The following is a 19,737-nucleotide window of genomic DNA, read 5'->3' as shown; positions in this document are numbered from 1 at the left end:
AATTTTTGCAAAGTAAGCAGAATATTAGAATAATCGGAAGGTCAACTCAAAATGTTTTATTAACTTAATTACTGTGTTTGTAATAATGAAGAAAGCAAAATGCAAACCAAGATTCTTGTAATTGCGAACAGAAATATTGATTATTTAAAACTAACCATTACCATTTAAAAAAGCTAGAGGCCAAAGGAAAGTTTTTTAACTACTTTTAATACTTTATTTCATTGGATATTACGACTAGCCTAAAGCAAATACATTCTGGGTAAAAACATTCACAGTAGTGAATAACATACTAATGATCAGAGTCAAACTGTTAATATGGTTTTTATGCTCGCTTTGTAATTCATGTTTGCAATTTTGAAAATAGTTATGTATTGGTCAAAATTGGAAGCATTCTGGTAGTCATAAAAGATGTCGAGTAGGATTTTTCAGTTGCACAGTTTCTACTTATGAGTGAAATTTTACCAGCTTGTTTCATAACATTTTTTAGTTTTTGAAGGAAAATTATTACAATTGATATAAAATATTTCAATAACTAATAAAACTAATATTAGTATTATTTAATGTTACTTAAGGAAAACTATACAGAAAAAGAGAAAATAATATGTTTATTGAGTTATTGAATATAAAATTAATAGCTCAGATTGTTTATACATAATTTCTTAGTTTCTATACTAGAAAATTTGTTATACTATGAAACCTGTTAAATTTGTTACATTGCAACATTTAACTTGAAACAAAAGCTTTGAGAAAGAAATTGATTCTATACTAAAAGTAGAATATATAATGCTTTTATTTTCCATTTTATCATTATTTTTCTTATAGCATTTATTAGTTGATCAAGCGTTACCTTAAATATGTATACATCAACCAACCAGCTTTACTGCTTCCTTATTGTGAAATGTGTATGCTTTGTGCAATACAAATAAAATGACTATATTCATTGTTACCGTATAATCACGACAATGTCGTTAGTTGTTAAGCATTACGAAAATATTATGTGATGCACTATATATCAATGTTTATACAAATAAATAATAATAATTGTAAAAGGAATAATGAATACATTTTATTTTAACTAAGCAATAAACTATTATAAAATTTAAAGTAGTTATGACGAACAAGGCAGACACAACAGACCGATATGAATGAACTAGTAAGTAACTGTATGAATTTTTCATTGCTAAATATATTTAGACCGATTACTTATAGTTACTGATCAATAACATTGATAAATCGACAAACTGAGTCGAATTTAGAATATATTTAAAAATTCATTTATTAATTAAGCTTAAAATTATATAATGCTAGAAAGCATTCGATTATATCGTTTGGTTAAGAAACGAAAGATAAACCATCAAGACACAGACCATTTATGGTGGTTGGAAAACTTCGGTACATAATATATACTGATCGTTGATCAATAAGTCTGCAGAACGTACTTACAAACTCGAACAGTAGCATATGAGAGTAATATAACGTAATGCAGAGGTTTCAGACATAGAGCTATCATTATTCATTATTTACTATTCTTTTAAGTTATTTAAAATCGCTCACCTACTTCGAAACTATTCTTTTTCACTACAATATTAAGTATAAATATTTAAACATGAGCTTTTATAAATGAATGCAAAAAATAAAAATTAGAAATAATTACTATACAAACAATAGAAATGTTTATATAACGTTCTAAATTATTTTCAATGAAATATTTACAGTGATGTATTATATTGACCATTAACTTGAATATGATCACATCAATAAATATTATGCAATCTAAAATGTTACATCAAATGTGGGACGATTGTTTGATGATGATTGAAAAACATTGAGAATTAGATGTATAAATAAATAAATCTCTAAAAAAAGATAGTCGTCTTTTATAAAACTTTTATTTTCATGAAAATATTAAATTGCATAAATAGGGACTACCATGGAAGAAGAAGAGAGTCGATATTAATACAACTATGTACTTACACAGAAAGTAATTAGAAGTAATCTGTACATCACTGCTTCAGAATATTTCTGCACATGTGCAAAATGTTTTGTTATAGTTTCCTAGCCTCCATGACGCCATTGGTGCATCGAGATCAAATTATTTATTGTTAACCCTATCTTCAATTTTGCTTTCAAAAAAAAAGTTGTATATATTGGTATGTTATTTATTCCTTTACCTTTAATTTTCTTTGTTTTCTTTTCAAATAAATATTTGCAGTAAATTCAATGGCGGATTCAGACCTATCACCCCCGCCCCAAGAGCAATAAAATATGAAAATATTCTTTCATCCCTGAAAAACTTGCTAGGTAGGTATATAATTAATTGCGTGAAATTGCAATAAACAATGCATATGAATCATAAAATATCATAAAAAATGACATTATATAGTACTAGTGATTTTTATATTTCAAATGCAACCGTTATTTACTAATAGGATACTTTCTGTTATATTAATGTGCTACTTTTTATGAGTATATTATCTCTTTCCAGTTCTCTAGAGTTTTCAGTTTAACTGCAATAAACACTGACGTGTATCTATAAATTTCCTTTTCAAAACCTTACTTCATTCACTGCAGTTATTGAATAGATTTTAATTAAAATGTTTGCTATACTTTGACTTCCGTAATATTTCGAAATGTTCCATATATTTTATTCCTGCACTTACATTATCTGTTTTTATTATTTTCTTTATTTAGTGTTTTAGGTTTCTTAAAATCATCTTCGTTATCTTATATACTAATACAGTAATTGATTTTTTAAATACTAATTATCTTAAATATGACAACAGATCATGTATCATGATAATAATATAATTGCACATTAAATTCTACTAATATTATTTTTCGACATAATATGATATAACTTAACTTTTACATATAATTATTATTATGATTGAAACGTATGGATAAAGGAAAGCTTTCGTTTTCCGACTTGTCATTTTACTTAAATTATTTAAATCCCTGTCTTTTATTTTACACAACATGCTCAATATCTGATTCTTGACTTAGATAGCACAGTTTTATCTTAAAACATTTGGCAATCATTCTTGATAAGAAGAATAATATTAGGAAACGTGAAATACACTTTTGTTGGAACAATCAGTGGATACAAATGATACTGCTTGGAAGTTGGAACACAGGCGACCTCTGTACTGTTCAACGTACTTACATATTATATAATAACATGAGTATGTGTATATACATATATAAACTAGGATTCTCTGTATATGTGCTCATCATCGATAAAGTTCGGAATAACTCGGGCGCGCGGACTTCTTGTTCGCTGAACGAGTGACGGATCTAGCAGACGAAGAGGCTGCGGAAGCTGAAAGCTCTGAAAAGGTGCCGAGTAACCGATCCTTGGCCGAAAGTGCGCGACAACGCTCGACGAATAAGTACGAGAATATCCGAAGCTAAACTGACGATGAGCGGAGTTGTAGAGTGACGACGACGACATGTTTGCGGGGTTCGACCTCTACAAAATTGACATCGAGATTTGAATACGATATTGTTGCTAATAGATCAGCGTGATTAATAAGCGATGTTCTGTATCGTTAGCTGACAATGATACATCATAATATGTAGTGAAACGTGATGTGACAAATCATTTGGAAAATCAGTTCGTGGTAAGCAGGGTGAGTGAGTGAGTGAGTGAGTGTGTGTGTGTATGTGTGTGAGCGCGCGCGCGTGCGTTTATGTGCACAATAACGTGTTATATCTCGAGAAATGTAGGCGATTTGTATGCAGCTGTAGAAAAACGTGCGTGCGTACATACAGTGTATACGTGTGTGTATGTATGTGCTTATCACGCGTAAGAGCTTTGTAGATACACATACACACACACAAACGCGCGCGCGCTCGTATACACAGATATATAATAGGAAGAAACGTAGAGGGTGGCAAATCGTTTTTCGACCGCTGACCAGTTTCACGACAGTCGTCATTTCCTTTTCTTCTTTTTTTCCCTACTACATAGCCTATTTCCCTCTGTATCAGTCCCTCCCCCCCCCCACTTTGTAACCGCGAATATCTCCTGATATTCGTCTGGCCGACAGTGACCGCCGTCGCGGCGTCGCGTCGGTGTCGTCGACGGTCCCGTTGAAAATATGCTTGGCGTAGAAGCGTTAGCGGCATCAGTGTCGTGGTTGGTACTGGTGCTAGCGTTGGTACTGCTGGTGGTGCTAGTGCTGGTGTTGAGAATGGTCTAGCGCGGGTGTGCGCGCGCGGGTGCTATCTCGACACAGTGCGGACGGTGGCTTTAGATTCGAAGCTGCGGAAGAAAGGCCGCGAACTCGGCCCTGCTCCGATGGCCTGATATACACTACGAGACGCGTATATGAAGCTACACTGCCCTGACTCGTCGAGTGAGTACTTTAATTATCATTGTGTCAATAGATTTTTGACTTAAATCAATCTTAATGATCAACCTTTAACCAAACTCGATACTTGTCAAAACTTTTGTTTTTCTTTCTTCCCCTTTCAACACTGTCAATATTACATTCGTCCTTGTCGATAAGAATTCCGTAAGTTTCCACGCGTATTACATGTCTGTGTCAAGGATGTCGCAATCATTACGCGTCTCCATCGATCAATTTTCATTGTATTTATCAATTAGTATCATCGATATATGTGCTTTCCATGTTTGTTACTTCTTCGATATTCTCTTTTTTCTCTTTCAATCTCTTTTTTCTTTTTATTATGTTTTGTTTTGCGATCAACTGTCACCTGCCCGCACCATTTAGTCGGTGAAATCATTAAATCGAATATATTATAAATTTACTGAAAAGTGATTTTTACGGGCAGTATTACGATTAATATGTTGCAATTATGTAGATATATCGCGTGACTTCTTTTTCTCTGGAAAACTTTCCTCTCAAGAGGAAAGGTGGAAAAATGAGTCGGAAAATATCGTACGAAGCAGCTGCAATAAATATCGACCACATATTCTGACGATGAACGAAAGCTTAAAGAAAGTGAACCGGGTCACGACGCAGTTTCTCGACGCGCATTTCGAAAATGAATAAAATATGGAAAAATTTGTAAAGCGTAATGTTGATCGCGAGACATTATTAATAAAAAATTGACACCAAATTTTCATCAATATTACGCATTTGCATTTTATCGATTTTGGACACATAATATGCATAATAATACTTTTGACTATTTCGAAATTCAACTATTTATGGTTGTTAATTCATGGTACTAATATTAATATAAAGAATAAATTATTCTTAAGGTTTCTTATTAGCACACATTTCAAGATTGTAAGCATTGTTATTATTACCGGTCTGTATTTGATATCGTCATTGCTATAGTAACGATTCAACGAAAGTTAGACGATGCGAATGTACTTCCGTATTATTGAGCTACATGATTGTCTGCGATTATGTATCCCTCTTCATTACTGCTGTCTATTATTTACGATCTGTACATAATACGTAATATGCAAACAATATTAATACGATAAAAATATTATTGAGATGTGTTCAGTATTACCTTTGTCTCATGGTTTAAAATAAACAAATTTAGAATAATATTTAAATTCATGTTTGTAGTGTTATGTATATTGCGTGCGAAATGCATGTCTTGCAAAAGTTCAAGTTTGAAAATAATCATGTATTCTTTAGTAATTAAAGAGATGAGATATTTTCTTCGACATCAATCTTTAGCGATAGGTTCAAACAAAAAGTATTATGCATTTTGTATTTTGATTGCAATGTGTCAATATTGCAATAAATAATGAAAGATATCTGTTAAAAATTAGAGACTATGTAGCTACATATTACTGTAAATTGCTAATATTTTTATGAATATTTCTTTATGTTGAGCAAAATGATATAGAAATCCGTTAATTTAATAAAATATTTTTCTACGCTCCAGGTTGATAATGTAGTAAACGATTTCACACACACACACACGCGCGCGCGCGCACACGCACACGCACAGAGAGAGAGAGAGAGAGAGAAGGGAGTATGCTTTGTTTCTTTGATATAATTTTTAATGATAAGGACATCGAAGGTGAGAGACGTTACTTATTTATTTTTTGTAATTTTTCTTAAACATAAAAAAACACAAGTATTAAAACATAGATATTTCGAAACTATTTCTACCGTTAACAATGGAAGATTTTTAATATTCATTTTTTATTATTATTTATTACATACATATACATATTTCTGGCTTAGAGCGGTTTAGAACGAACATCCGGTTTTACATATTTTATTTCATACGTCTCTTACTTCCTATGTTATCTCTCGCACTCACGCCCTCCTCATTCATCCTTCTTCATCTACGATTTCATTCATATCATATGTATTCTGTCTATAGACTATTTTAAAATTTCAGTGTTTATATATAACATAACGCCTATTATACTACTACTTAAATCTTTCTTTCGTCTTTCTTTCCATCATATTGTTTTTTCTGGTAACCAATTCCTTCTCGGTGTTCAATATTGCTTTCTATCCCACTTTGGCTTTCAAGATTTTTAATACAAATAAAAATAGATTAATTTAAATGTATAACAAATCAAGATACAATAAGGAGTAAAATCTTATATTTATCAATTAAATGAATTCTAATTACCGCATTATGTTTCTATCGCAAATACTTTAATGATACAATCAACAAAATTCTTATATCTACATTATCGTGCATAAGTATTTGTACACTGGATACAATTCAAAATCAAAATATTTATATTCTTATCTCTACTATTAGTGTTTTGCATCTTGCCATAATAGGGGTCAAATATTCTGCTAAAATGAAACTAAAATAAGGAATACATTTGTATCTGAGTCAATTAAATTCTATATTTGTTTCTAATAAACCGCTGGCATTAGAAAAGTTTATATAGACTTTTAGAATGTGGTTGGAGACACATATCCCAATTATTCTAAGATCTAAGCATTGAACAGATGCACTTTAAGTCACTTTTGGCTAAGGTGTTTCTGTAGAAGCAGTTTTCATTTACATACAACTATTGCTGTATTTATTTCTATTAATTAATATCAACCAGTGTTTTTATCAATATGTACTAATTATATATGCTTGCCTGTGATAGGATCAGAGGCAAAAATTAGATCAAAGAGCTTCATTTAAAATATATTTTATATATTTGCAATCATTTGCGAGTCCAAATACTTATGCACGATAGTATACATATGTGTAAAAATAGGGCACAGAAAAATAACAAATTTTTGTAAGGAAAATAGAAAATAAGATATTGTAAAAGTTATTGATGAGTTGAAATAAATGTTAATCTGTTGGGGTACCTCCCCTACATATATATATTTAGCACTACTAAAAATTTGTCGTAAACATCGAGAAGCCGAAGTATTAATGGTATAAATCTTAAGAATAAAAATATAATACTATTCGTAAATTGAATTTTTTGTACTTTTTATATAGTTAAAAGAGAAGTAAATGTTGACGTTCGTATATTAAGAGTATGCAGTAAAATAAAAAAATAATGTATAATGTTCAGTCTATGGTAATTCCTAAATGAATTGATTACGAAGTGGATACATACATGTATACTGTTTGCATATAAAATAATGTTTCTGACCTTTAGTAATACGTTTCCTTTTATAAAATATGTATCGAATTTTGGAGATTTTATTAAACCTGTCTCAAATCACTTTCTCTTATTTACCGCATAAAGCTACAGTTTTCTGCTAGTTATTTTTATTATTACTATGTGTTATGAAACATACAAGAAGTGCAGTATTTAGAAAGCATATGCACTATGGAAACAAAAAATGATTAAGTTTGGAGGAATGATTAGACGTAAGAATTGTTTATTTTCTATCAATATTTTTAACGAATTAAAAAATTTAATCAAATTACTGACCTTACCTTTTTACCGATTTCGAAGCCCTTAAAATATGTTGTCAAGATCATCATTCTGTACAACTTCTTCCTATATATATGAGTGGTCGGTTCTAGTTTTCAAATCATACACAAAGGTATTTTTGGTATCATGTATGCCGCGTAAAGCTGTCGATGTATTACCTTCTCATGAATTTTGACGGATTATTTTCGTATTTTCATAGTGACGTATAAGTAGTGAAAAAAATAAAAAAAATTCCAGTTACTGAATTTCAAATGCAAAGGAGTAGGTAGGATTAAACTATTTAAGTAGTGGCGGCCCGTGGGCAATACCGATAATGGTGCGTCTACATTAACACAGTTATAATTTGTGCACATATGTACGTACATAAGCAATAATTATAATATCTAATTTACAATTTTGTACAAAATATAGAAAGAAGGTACGTACAAGGTGTTTCCGAAATTATGGTACAAGCAATCGTGTGGTGATTCTACATACAAAAATAAGTGAAAAAAGAATAAAATTTTTTCCTTTAAGACTTCGTTTTTGAGAAAAACGAGTCTGAAAACCCATCTGGTACCCACGTTTTAACTAATTAATTTTTTTCTTCCTTTTCTGATTAATAAAAGGATACTTAAAAAGTATTAACGTTATTCTCATTTATAAAACCATTTAAATTAAATACAGAATAATGGAAAATAATAATCGATATCGCGGATAAGATAACAACAATCAGAAAGCATTGTCCATGTTTAATAATACAGGCATGAACAGAAACAAAAATTTCATAATTCGAAGTTTCCAGTTAACCCTTTGCGGACAAGGTCGCTCGGCGAGCCGGCGTCGCTGTGGACGAGAGGTATTGGCGCGCGCAGTTGAGAAAATATACACGTTGAACGTTTGCGTTATTCATTGTCGAGGCTTGTATTATTTTCATCAATATTTAGTTCATCATCATTGTCACTATTACTAGAAACGTTGAAACGTCTGAGCCGATTCATTGTTGAACGGAGTTCGTTTCCACTGTCTAAAGCATTGTCGTTGCCTTCTATCTTGTCAGGTTCAAAATAATGTTCGTCATCACTACTATCACTATCGAACATGTTCTTTCTGGAACTTTTAGGCATCGTGTATAAGGTATTATAAAAAATATATAAAATATATAACAAGCTTTCTGATTCATCTGGTAATGCCATTGAAAGATTGAAATTCGTTCTGACTCGACCATCATCCTCCATCGCGATTTTACGTTAAACGGAAGATAAGATTTCTAAAGATCTATAATTTTCATGACATAATACTGTTTAGTTTACTATACCCATGCGTAAATACGCATAAGATTATCGCTCAGAAGAATAGACGTACGTCAGCCACTTCAAAATAACTGTCTGGAACTGTGAACAAATTCGGGCGGCTATATGCCGACACGCATCCGCAACGGTAAAAAAGACTTGTGCGGCTATTTGCCGACACTCGTCCGTAAAGAGTTAATATACGGGTGGTACCTGATAGGTTTTCAGACTCATTTTTCTCGAAAACAAAGCCTTAAACGAAAAGATGTTATTTTTGTACGTGGAATCACCACCCGCGACCATTTGTACCATGATTTCGAAGACACTGTGTATATGGTACCAAACATAGTTTCGTGTATAACTCGGAAACTAAAATCGACCATCCTATATATGTATAGGAAGGAGCTTGTAAAAATGGTGACTTTGACAACATATTTCAAGACCACTGAAATCGATGAGGAGGTAACTCACTCAGTTCATCAAAAACTTAATTACAAATTAAATTTAATTTCTAATTTACGTAAATAAATCTAATTTACTAAATTGAACAGTATGTAGATTGGATAATTTTGATAAAAAATTTATACAGTGTGTCCTAACTCTGTCATTCTTAATTATCTCTGTATTTGTCACGATAAAGAAATGTTACGAGAGAAATTATTTTATTTCAAGGGGGAAGATCATCTTAAGGTTAAATCTTCTAGGATTTTAATAATAGTAAGGTTTTTTTACATGGAATATCCTTTTTTTTTTTCGTTTACTACTAAAAAGGTGAGATCAAAACTCATCTAACCATGCCCATGATCTTGAAACAACCTATCGCTGAAAACTTCAGAAGTAAATGACTGAGGTGGAAACAAAAAATGAATTACCGAAACAAAATAAACACTTTAATCATACTATTTATTAGTTTAATATGTGTTGAACTTTCCGATAACGGCTGCAGGCATAAAAATCCGTATTTCCAACGCATGTGCAATGTGTAAATATATTTTCGGATACAATAAAAAGAGCTAGCTAGTCATGCATTAGTTTTACGCCGTAGTAAGTCTATTGAATTTAGAGGACAACATTCTCAGAGCAAGGTAAAATAATGCAATTAAGATGTTTATTTTGTTTCTGCAATTAATTTTCTGCGAACTTTCACCTCAGTCAACTTCTTGTCAAATTTTCGAATCAGATCGTTTCAGGGCCATAGTATAGGACATGATTGGGGTTAGGATGCGTATTGATTTCACTTTTCTAATATAAACAAAAGGTTAATTCATTCTACTTAAAAGCTCTCAAAAGATACGACCTTCGGATGACATTCACTCTTATAACTTAATTTTTCTTCTGAAATATAACAGCTTTTTCTCGAAACATTTTCTTGTATCGTGACAACTAAGAGAGTAATTAAGCATATGTAAGTGTTTTGAATTTAATGATAAGAAGATGTATGTATTGGTAAAAGAAAATTATGCCATATACATAGTGTTTGTTAAACAGTGATAGGTTTTTCTGTGCATGTTTCTAATCATTGTATTACTTAAAATGGAGCTTGCCTCATTTGTTAGAATCACCAGCCAACACATACCGATAAAGTTGAAATATTAATTATCCTTGTTACAAGTAGTATTATAATTAAGCTTAAAAATATGAAAATTATGTATACGCACAATGTGAAATGAATAATTCGTTACAAATTTCAGTGGGCGTGCGGGGGTGACTGGAGTGATGGGATGGGGCTAGAGCCCCATGGAGTTCGGGTAGACCCGTCTCCAGCCCAACTCCCCAGCCCCCTCCGCCATCGATATCGCCACAGCTCCTGTCAGCGTCGCAGAGGGCCGCCTCGATCGCGATGGAGGCCTCTACTAATCAACAACAGAAGAAGGAGCCACGCGTTCACAGGCCTTACGCCTTCGACAAGGTTTATGAATTTCTTATTTACACATTATGGATAGAGTACTAGCTGCATTATTTAAACTTGATTCAGAGTTCGCATATTGATACTACTACAAAATTTTCCAGTCATTTTTCATTTTATTAAACATCGTTTTACGCCTTAACACCTAGCCAATCGAATAAGGAGATCTCCCCTCCGTAAAGTACATCGCTGCGTGACCGAACGGGAAGATCTCCCTTTTTGACTTTTGCAACGCGTTTTCTTTTTTTTTTTTGTTTTGTTTTTATTATTATCAGTGATTGTTTACCTAGAATTGTTTCCGATTAATTGCACTTTTTCTGTTTTTATAAAGTACAGTATATAATAAAATACACCAATTTAGTGGTGTTAAAATTAATTACAAAGTTACACTATCAGTTATGACTAAGTAAAGTTATAATTGATCGATACCATATTGTAAAAAGATATTAAAATGCATTATGAATTTTTAATTTAACGTTCAAGTCGTATTATTTATCTTTAGTTATCCTTAATGTTTTTAATCTTTCCTATATTTTTTTATACTTGTAATATATCCTTTCTATTTGACGTTTTGTATAAACAGTATGTGAAATCGTTAAATAAAATCATTACCGCAAAGTATAATTGACCACCTAAATAATTTTTAGACTTCTTTGTTTTTTAAGTAGTGAATATTAATCCTTGACAGCGTTATAGGTTGGGGTTAAGTTATAGACTTGCTAGTCCGAGCGCGATGGGAAACGTATAGCTCGCTGTGACCCGCGCGATTGGTTAAGTGTTAATAATTAAGTTGGAAAATTTTAAGAGAGTCTATGCTTACAGATATATTACATAGGATACACAGACGCGCGCGCGCGAAGTTACTAGAGATGTGCGATTCGTCCCGAGTATATATCGAGATCCTGAGCTTCGGAGTGGGCCGAAAACAGTTCGGGCAGGATCTGGAGGGATTTTAATACATTAGAGGTGTGCGAATACACGTAGCGAGATTGCAACGGGTGGAGAAAAGTTTGGGCGGGATCTTGGTACATATGTACATATACCCGTGTTGCTCGCATTCCTGACTCGGACGCCGTGAGGAAGCCGGTTGTAGGTTTAAGTAATAAACAACGACATAATTTGTCATTATTTAACGAAAGCGTTGCTGGATGCCGCGAGACAACTGAACTTGAAAAAACTAAGCCGAATCCAAACCCAATATGTACATTGATGATATTCACTTTTAATTCAATTATAAGTTGTAACAGACGTTTTTTACAACCTAGCATATGAACGTTGTTGTATATGAGATTTTTAATCTCGCCTGACCTCGTTTACAGACAGAAGATAAGCGACCGACAACCGGCAATCAATACTAGACGTACAATTATAAGCAGGATTCACTGTAGCGGTATCGTAGTTTCTTACAAATATTTCAGAAAGACCGACTACGTGAGACCTTCGGTTATATGTATAGGAAAATGTGTAATTGTTGATATCTCATTTACCTTGCTAATTTCGATTTTTGTATATTTGCGTAGAATTCAGCATTTTCAACAACTTTTTTCTGTACATATAACTGCTGCTAGGTTTGCAAGATATTCACAAAGAATTGTTACTATCGCTACAATGTACTCTGCTTATAATTGTGCGTCTGTATATACACTGTACAATAGCATATGTATATATATAAACTATATAACCTATAAAAACAAAAGAGAAGAATCATGTTCGAGTTAGGTCTGTTTTCCACTTGTTACGTCGAAGGTTCCGACAGACAAATTTTTTAATTATGGAAACACTGTTATAAGCAAACTTTTATCGCGTTTGGAAAATTTCAAAATGCACGTTGTTTGTCGAAATTATTACGAGGTTGTGTATCATCTGAGTGTCACTAGCCAAATGGTAAAAAGTTAAGTAAATGGTAAATTAAGTAATGGTAAAAGTTTTTCTGTCAGAAGTAACCAATGGTCTCTGATCGAGACGTATATCACGTGTTATTTTGAATCTTCATGAATGAATGAAATCGAACAAAGATCAAGTTAATTTCTTTTTTCAACGGGATCATATGTTTTTTAACACGTTAATCGGTCTATTATGGCACTCCTTATAAAAAGCTTTTAACATATATACATTTATGTCGAAAAACTATTAGTAGTAAATAAAAAAGTTCTTGAGTAGGTTGAAAAACAGAAATAAAATTATTTAATTCTGGATTTCTGTCAAATATTAACAAGCAGACATATGTATAGTATTACGGTAGAAAATTCTTCATCATTGTGATGTTAATTATTTCTATTAAAGATATAGATCTTAGCATTATGTATTATTATATAATAATGTGATATAGCATTATAAGTTGATAGTGTTATATATTAACACATCCTCAGCGAGGACTCCTCACATTCTAACAACAAACTGACGTTCAATCGCGCATGACTGTTCTTCACGTGGGTATAGCATGTATATATTCCATATCTATACTTCGTAATCGCGCGCGATTAGCCTGTTGTCACATAGGAGACACAAGAAATCATGAAATTAACAGATCACCGGTGATCTCCTCGCGTCGTAGTTCGAAAGTTTTACAAGTAAAGTAAAAAGATTCGAAATTTAATAAAATTTATTGTACGAATTCAACAGAGTGACGGTTCAGTGTGTTAGAACAAAAAAGGTGTTGAATGCTGATTTGAGAGGATTCTTATACTAAGGTTTGGTCCCTGTGGAGGGGTTATCATCGGGTTGTATATCAGACGCGGCTATTCTGTTACTATCTGGTTATTATTTCGATGGCTGTGGCATGCAGGATGTTTTATCTACTCTATAACTGCTTCTAAGCGTGTGACACTGTCGTAGTGACTCGCATCTTGATTTGGCAGTCGGGTGCGATTCGTAGTCGCGGTAATGCGAATGAAAGTGGTGTCATATTTGATAATGGGGATCCAATTATGAGGAACAGCGAGTAATTCCAACATAGAAATTCTTCAACGATTCCAATCAAAAGTCTATGATCCTTAATAGATGCACCTTGGTATGCTATCAACGAAACAATACATCGCGACCTTAAAATACCTATAGTTAAAGAAGAAATATCCAAATTCAGTAATAAATATAACATAAGAGTTAGCAACCACCAAAACCCATTAGTTACTCAATTACTTGACACGGCAGATCAGATCCGCGGGCTAAAAAGACACTACCCTCTAGATTTAAACATTAGATTCAGCTAGAATTAAACATACGATAATCACTTATCATTCACGTTTATACCACGTATTATACCACGCCAGAATATTTTACTTATAATTCTCAATGAGAATTGATCGTAAAATTCTTTCAAAAGAAAAAACAAAATATTCGATAATAGATTTTGTAGTCGTATGACTGTCGAACTGTCCTGTTTTTGCGACCAGGCTTTCAGGACAGAAATGGAAAGAAAAAAAAAACAATATCGTACATAAACACCGCGCTACAGCGGCTTAAATTTAAGTTACAAAAGTAGTCTTAAAAAAAAAAGAAAAAAAAATATGTAATACTGCATGGCTATGTCGTACCGTCGCGTATCGGTACTTTTGCCTGAACCACCCCGCAACCAGAATTCATCGTTTATTATGGAAAATACAAATATGTAATACAAAAAATCTGGTAATAATAATAAAAAAAAATGTCGTATGACTGTGAAGTCAAGCCACGACATTCTTAAATATTCATAATGCCCATCAGGGGCGATGAAAGTGAAACCGCTTTCTTGAATTTTCATGCATTGGTATATGGTGGACCATATCCACCGGCACCATATCCAATATAGAAAGGTATTTACCTTGTCCTAGACGATCAAGTTAATCATCGATCCGTGATGAAGTATATCGATCCCTTACTGTTGTAGGTTTTAAAACTCGGTAACCCACGCATAATCTATCATTTCCATCTTTTTTCTTTACTGTTATAATTGAGCTCGTATACGGCGATTGTCTGTGACGAATTGACGAATAATTTTCTTTTCTAATATTCTTCGATCCTTGATTATTTTCCGTACCATCTCATGTTGGCATAAGTTATTGGTACCTCTGTGGTCGTTCTAATCTATTTCCCCGGTATTTACCACGCGAATCTTGTTATCTGTAATTACTAATATTACTAATTACTAATATTCTATCAAAACGTAATACAATTCTCCTTTCATTTTTAATGGGACGTTTGAACAAAGTTAAATAGTTTTCCAATCCAATCCAAATAAATATATCCAAATACATTTCTGGATGTATTTCTTCTTTTTGTTTAAACGGACGTCACACAATTCGGGTTCCGTATCATTGATGTTTTGAAAATTAAATCCGTACCAAAGATGGTGTTTACTTGTAGTATAGCTTCGTACAATAATTCTTTATTCGGTACAATATAGAATATTTGAATTATAGATTTTGTACTATGTACAGTCAACGTTGTTTCGGTTTTTGCAAATTATACCTTCAGTAATTCTACATAACATTAATGTGCATCGTTCATAACACTCTCCAATTCTTCTAACACTTCCTTCCCGCGGTGAAAATCGTTGAGGTTGACTGATAGAGGAACGAGTGGATGAATTTGTAATAGAAAAATCTATTGAAATAAATAAAGGTATAAGTATAAGTACAGGTATAGCGTATGCTGATCCAGATCTTCACTCTTACAGTGTTACGATACAATAGGAAGAAGAATGATAGGGAACACGTTCATATATTTATAGCAAAGAACATTACCAAAAAGTTAATCTTGTAGCTCTAGCTGAAGGCTACGAGGAACAACAATAGAAATCTACTTATAGCTCTTTTGTTTCTAGATCTTTTCAAAACAAAATTTATATCCAAGGGCACAATAATATGGATCTCCTTATTTCGAATTTTTTGTTTCACTAAATTCTATTTTCTTCGTAGCAGCGGTCTCCATATACAAAAGAAAAGGTGTAGAGTTTTTCTTGAAGTAATTACTTCAACAAAACATTATGCGGTTGAATCTATCAAGGTTGTGAGATGTAGGGCGTGAAGGGTGCCACAGGACTACTCGGCGTATTACTTCAAAATAGTGCGTTTATTGATGTTGTCTCGAACTGGCTGTCGACTTTACTGATCCGTTGTAACGACTAACTTCCTTGTAACTTGACTCTTGATTCTCAACTAACTACCAACTGCGGTACTGAAGGCATATTGATGGGCCGTTAGGCCTATTGAAGTTTTCGACCCTTTCGACCTGTCGGCACTTACGCTATATCGCAACACTGTGTATATTTCGTCGGTTTTTCCGCGATATTATATTAAGGAGCAAAGAAGCGGCTAGAAAGAGAATCATTGTGCCAGGGCCTCGAAACGCAATCTCTAAATTATGCGACAACTTAGCCACTGGCGTCCATTTTTCGTATAGTCGTTTTGCCGACCTTGACAAAAATCGTCAAGATTTTTCTAACTGGCTTTCATCATCCAATTTCTGTTAGCTATTTTTTATTAATACACTACGTCACTCCATTTCAATATTTCCTGCTAAATAGGCAGAGAGACCGCGTCTATTTTAAACTGTATATCTTGAATTTTTCTTCATCCACTATTCTGACTCATATTGGACCTAGATCAAGCCCATTTCTAACGATAGAAGTTATATTCGAGATCAACATTTCAAACTGTTTAATAATTTCTTTGCAACCAGAAAATTCTATTTCCGACTCGTTTAACGCTCTGAATGTTATTTAATGCGTCTGCTTTTTTCATTTTTTCCTTGTCTCTCCTTTGCTAATAGCCAACTAAACTTCGCTTCCGTAACTTACCTTTTTGAAAAATTATAGCCTTGAAACTGTTGACGCCAGCATATGCGTACGCCACAAAAGCATGTACGTGTCACGTCGAAGACTTCCTCCGGAGAGATGTAGCCTCTTGTAGGTTATGTAGCCGTAGGTTATGTAGAGATGTAGCCGTCACTTGTAGGTTAGAAAATAAACTGAAAATCTACAAAGCGATAATATAGACCAATTTGGACGTACGGAATACCACTATGGGGAACAGCAGCAATGAGCCACATAAATAAACTAGAGTCGCCACAATCGAAGATACTGAGAACAATACTCAACGGCCCATGGTATGTCAGAAACGAGGATATACGCAAAGAATTTTTTTTTCTTTTTTTTTTTTTTTATTTATTTATTTAAATTCACTATTTGTCCAATTTGGACATTTGGTGGAATTTTTTAGCGGTTACATTAGCATGTTGGTGGCTACCCCCAGCGGGGTACCATCCTCGTGTTTGTTAGGTTATGTCCTTTATAAGGTCTGCTGGGTGCTTCCTTTTTAGTCTTCTGTCCATATTTGTGATTTTGTATGTTTCCGCAGCTAGCCGGTTTATGTGTGTTGCTATTCTTGATTTGTATTTCTCGGAGTATCTGCTGATTTCTTCCTTGACCGTTGGCATTCCCAGGTCCCTTCGTATATCTTCGTTTCTGACGTACCAAGGTCCGTTTACTATTGTTCTGAGGATTTTAGCCTGTATTACCTCTATTTTGTTTATATGGCTCATTGCTGCCGTCCCCCATAGTGGTATTCCGTACGTCCAGATTGGTTTTATGATCGTTTTATATATTTTTACTTTATTTTCTGTGCTTAGTTTGGATTTTCGGCTTGTTAGCCAATACATTTGTCTCCTTGTTTTCTGTATTTTTTCTACTATTGATTTGATGTGTAGTTTCCAGGTAAGTTTTTGATCTAAGTGGAGTCCTAGGTATTTGACATGCTTTGTTTGCGTTATATGCGTACCGTTCAATAGGATGTTTGGTGGTATCTTTTTCCGTAGCGTGAATGTAATATGGTTGCATTTATTGGGGTTTGCTTTTAATTGTTTTTCTTGTAGCCACTTTTCTATTTTTATGATATGTTCTTGTAGTAATTTGACTGCTGTTTCTGGGTTAGTGTACCTGAATAGTATAGCTGTGTTGTCCGCGAATGTCAGTATTTTGCTATTGATAGTTGTTGGTATGTTGGCCCTGTATAATGTGTATAGTATTGGTCCTAAGACGCTTCCTTGCGAAACCCCTGCCTTGATGTCTTTAACTTCAGAGTATGTGTCCCTGATTTTTATTACGAAGGTTCTGCTGCTTAGGTAGGATTTTATTAAGTGGTGTATTTGCTCCGGGAATTGTTTCCTAATTGTTTGTAGTAGACTTTCATGGTTAATTTTATCGAATGCTTTCTCAATGTCTATAAAGAGGGCTGTGCAGTATTCCTTGTTTTCTAGTGCTACTATTATTTCGTTTATAAGCCTGTGCATTTGCTCTATCGTGGAGTGTTTGTTTCTGAAACCAAATTGGTGATCCGGTATTAGTTTTTTTTGTCTCTATTATTGGTTTTATGCGGTCGTATATTATCTTTTCCAGTATTTTGGAAAATACTGGGAGCAGTGATATTGGTCTGTAAGATGCAGTTTGGTGCGGGTCTTTGCCTGGTTTATGTAACATTTTGATTTGTGCTAATTTCCATGGTTTGGGGAAGTATTGAATTCTTAGAATTGCATTGAATATTATTGTAATTAGTCTTCTTGCTTTTAGCGGAAGGTTTTTCAAGATTTTACCATTGATTAGGTCGATTCCTGGCGCTTTGTTGTTTTTTGTTTTATCAATTATGTTTCTAATTTCTTGTGCCGATGTTTTAGGTATGGTGTATTCCTTGTCGGCTGTGGTAGTAGTGGTTTGTGGATCCTCCTCCATGACTTTTGAGGTTGCTGTTGTTGATAATGTGTGGTGTGAATGTGTTGCAGAGGTGGTTGGAGAATTCTTCAGCTTGTTCTTCGTTGCTTCTTGCCCATGTGTTATCTGCTTTTCTGATTGCCGGGACGGGTATTATTGGCTTCCTTATTTTTTTCGTGGCTTTCCATAGTGAGTAGTTGGTGTTCTCGTGTGTGGAGAGTGTCCCTATGAACTTTGCGAATTCGTTATCGTTGTGCTCCTTTATTTTGTTTTTTATTTCCTTTGCAAGTTTGTTTAAGTGTTTTTTGTTTTCTCGGGTTCTGTATTTTTGCCATTTTGCTTTTGCTTTTCTTTTTTTTTTGATTTTGTCGAGTATTTCTTGCGGGATTGTTATTGTTTGTCTGCTGGTTGGTTCGGGAGTAGTGGTTGTCCTTGCTGCTTCCTGAATAGTTGCTGTCAATGTTGCTACTGCCTGTTCTATGTGTTCAGGAGTTTTTAACGGGATGTTGCAGTTTATTTTGCTTTCTATTATTTCTTTGAAAGTTTGCCATTTGGTGGTTTTGTTGCATAGTGTTTCTGGTTTGCTATAGTGAATTGGTTTGTTTCTGTATTCAATTATTATGGGTGTATGATCGGAGCTGAGCTCGAGGTTGGGTGTTATTTTTAGTTTATTTGTGTTTAGTCCCCTTGTAACTGCAAAGTCCAGAAGATCTGGTTTTTTGTTCAGGTCAGTCGGCCAATGTGTCGGTGTTCCTGTGGATAATATATTGAGGTTATTATTTCTTATGTATTTTTCCAGTGTTCTACCTCGAGGTGTAATGTTTCTTGACCCCCAAAGCGTGTGCTTTGAGTTGTAGTCTCCCGCTGCGATGTACTTGTCCCCTAGGTCCTGGAAGTATTCTTCCCACATTTGTGTTGTTATTTTGTGTCGCGGAGGCACATATACTGCTGACAACTGGAAGTAGTTGCTGCTAGTTTGAACTGTAGCAGTGGTTGCTTGTAAATATTCTTTGTTAACTTGGCTGTGTAG

General features: G+C 33.7%; 2 protein-coding genes across 10 annotated transcripts in view; one reads left to right on the top strand and one right to left on the bottom strand.

The window, feature by feature from the left end:
• The window catches only part of LOC126920061 (EH domain-binding protein 1), a 49,904-nt gene extending 46,801 nt beyond the window's left edge, over nt 1-3,103 (bottom strand). The window contains exon 1 of the mRNA XM_050729959.1: nt 1,975-3,103. The gene's annotated coding sequence lies outside the window, so the exon portion shown is untranslated. The remainder of the gene's footprint in view (nt 1-1,974) is intronic.
• A 200-nt stretch (nt 3,104-3,303) lies between these two features.
• LOC126920062 (regulator of G-protein signaling 9) overlaps nt 3,304-19,737 on the top strand; it is a 49,404-nt gene continuing 32,970 nt past the window's right edge. For 3 of the 9 annotated variants that reach the window (XM_050729971.1, XM_050729970.1, XM_050729969.1), the window contains exons 1-2: nt 3,620-4,358; nt 10,812-11,029. In XM_050729971.1, coding sequence (XP_050585928.1) covers nt 10,961-11,029 — 69 coding nt within the window. In that variant the 5' untranslated portion in view covers nt 3,620-4,358; nt 10,812-10,960. Of the gene's footprint in view, nt 4,359-10,811; nt 11,030-19,737 lie in introns of all 9 variants that reach the window. The other 6 variants (XM_050729967.1, XM_050729965.1, XM_050729966.1 and 3 more) reach the window with 6 other exon arrangements.

Source organism: Bombus affinis, chromosome 9 (genome assembly GCF_024516045.1).
Source record: "Bombus affinis isolate iyBomAffi1 chromosome 9, iyBomAffi1.2, whole genome shotgun sequence".
Classification (NCBI taxonomy): Eukaryota; Metazoa; Arthropoda; class Insecta; order Hymenoptera; family Apidae; genus Bombus; species Bombus affinis.
The sequence above is the reverse complement of the archived record's forward strand: the minus strand, read 5'-3'. Positions and strand labels throughout refer to the sequence as shown.